We start from the raw sequence: 2,191 nt of genomic DNA on the forward strand, positions 1-2,191 counted from the left end.
ACAATCCATAGCAGTAATTGTTTTCACCTCAATAGACGTCAGTGATTGGTTGAAATTACCGAAGTACGACAACTTTTAACATGAAATAACTTCGAATATAAAAATTTTTCTCTGTTCTATAAGACAAAATATACAAGTATACGAAGTTTTAAAGTGCTCCGGTAGAAAACACACTAAATAAAACATAAATAAAAAATGGTGCCCGCCAAATCAGAAAGATCCATATATTTTTTAACTAGAAGATCAACAATTGTCTATGTGGGTCTCTTCCTCTCCAGCGTCCGATGTGTTTCAAACGAAGGCAAAGGTTAATACAGTTTCGTAGTATTGTAGCTGCAGGGGAAGTCAGGGTGTAGAGTCTCGACAGAAACACCTAATGCAGCGCTGACGATTCCATCAAGCCAATGCCTTTTAAAAAATGTTATCAGCCTCGGGTAGACAATCCGGGTGGGATTTGAAGTCGGGGCTTAAAGAGTCGGAAGAGACATCGCAAAGTATTTTATCCACGATCATTCAGCCACACAACGTCAGTAAATGTATGTGTGTGTATGTGTGTGTATGTGTGTGTATGTGTGCGTATGAGTGCGTATGTGTATGCGTTGCGCGTATGAGTAGCGGGTGGGTGTGGGGTACCTAGACCTACCTGGATACGATCCTCTGGCAGATCAGTTTTCAGCGATAGCACCTCTCTGGCATAAACATCCGGGTAGTGAGCTTCCTTGAAAGCTTTCTCTAATTCTTCGAGTTGATAACTGGTGAAAATTGTCCTGAATCAGAAGAGAGAGAAAAATAAAGAGAAAAAAAGAGGAACATAAAAAATGGATACATATATCATCATCATCATCGTTATTATCATCATCATCATCATGACCATCACTATTACCACGATCATCATCATCATCATCGTCGTCATCGTCGTTGTCGTCATCATCACCATCACCATCATCATCATCATCATCATCATCCTCATCATCATCATCATCATCATCATCATCACCATCATCATCATCATCCTCATCATCATCATTACACTGAGTAGGAGCTCAAATGATTTGTTCTCAAAATCATTTGCAGTTAAGTGTCCAGTCAGGATAAAGAACGCAATGATACCGATCAAATCACGTGACTCAGTTTCTTTTCGTTAGAACAGTACGCATCGGTAGTCATATGCACACGCACGCACGCACGCACGCACCCTCTTACATACATACATACACGTATGTGTGTGTGTGTATATGTTACATATATATATATATAAATAGATAGATATATATATACACCCACATATGTGTGTGTATTTATATATATATATATGCGTGTGTATGTGTAAGTATATACATGTTTATATGTATGTATGTATGTCTCCCTTCCAGTTCGTCTCATCAAAACGTTCAGTATACATATATATTTTTTTCACGTCTGGCTTTATAGCCCTTCTTGTCTATTTTCACTGTTTCGCTTTCTTGTGTTGTTTTCTGTTCGCCACTACATTCCTCCGCGTTACAAATTTAATTTGTTTCCGCGGGAAGAGCCATTCTAACAATGCGTCTTGCCCTAACTCTTCGAAACGCTTTGTTTTAGAATGGTGGCAGCTGATGAAGAAAATGTTCTCTATGTGGCCTGTGTGTTTTCTGTGATCTGTTTATGTTGTGTTTTTCATTTTGTCCACGTTTTGTTATGACGGCCTGTACCCAGATACACATCTATATATACATGTAGATGTAGGTATGTACATACATGTACGTATATATGCATATACTCACATATTTTTTGTATTATTATATATGTGTATATGATAGAGCAGCACAATATATTCACTGGGTAATTTGCAAAAAAACCTGGACCTGCCCCATGATAAAAACTTGTGGGAACACAAACCACCTCCAGTGCTTGAAAATTATCTTCATCTCACTCCTCTGGAACTTCACCACTCAAACTGGCAGAAAGATAGTGCGAATATGCCAGACATTATATTGAAAGACTTCAGACAAAAATCATGCCTCCTCATTAATATGACTGTCCCAATCGATATAAACGTATCTGTCAAGACCTACCAAAAACTGAGCAAGTATAAAAATCTTGAAATAGAAATTAGCAAAATGTAGAACCTCAAGACTAAAACAATACCTGTTGTCATAGGTGCCCTAGGAATAATAGCAAAAGGGATTGATTGCTACCTAGTTCAGATACC

The 2,191-nt window shown here is 38.0% G+C and overlaps 1 protein-coding gene across 1 annotated transcript in view; it reads right to left on the bottom strand.

Moving 5' to 3' along the window:
• Positions 1 to 2,191, bottom strand: part of LOC106883771 (visual system homeobox 2-like) — a 308,537-nt gene that overhangs the window by 37,273 nt on the left and 269,073 nt on the right. Inside the window, exon 3 of the mRNA XM_052968468.1 lies at positions 644 to 767. Coding sequence (XP_052824428.1) covers positions 644 to 767 — 124 coding nt within the window. The remainder of the gene's footprint in view (positions 1 to 643; positions 768 to 2,191) is intronic.

This window comes from Octopus bimaculoides, chromosome 6 (genome assembly GCF_001194135.2).
Source record: "Octopus bimaculoides isolate UCB-OBI-ISO-001 chromosome 6, ASM119413v2, whole genome shotgun sequence".
NCBI classification, from domain to species: Eukaryota; Metazoa; Mollusca; class Cephalopoda; order Octopoda; family Octopodidae; genus Octopus; species Octopus bimaculoides.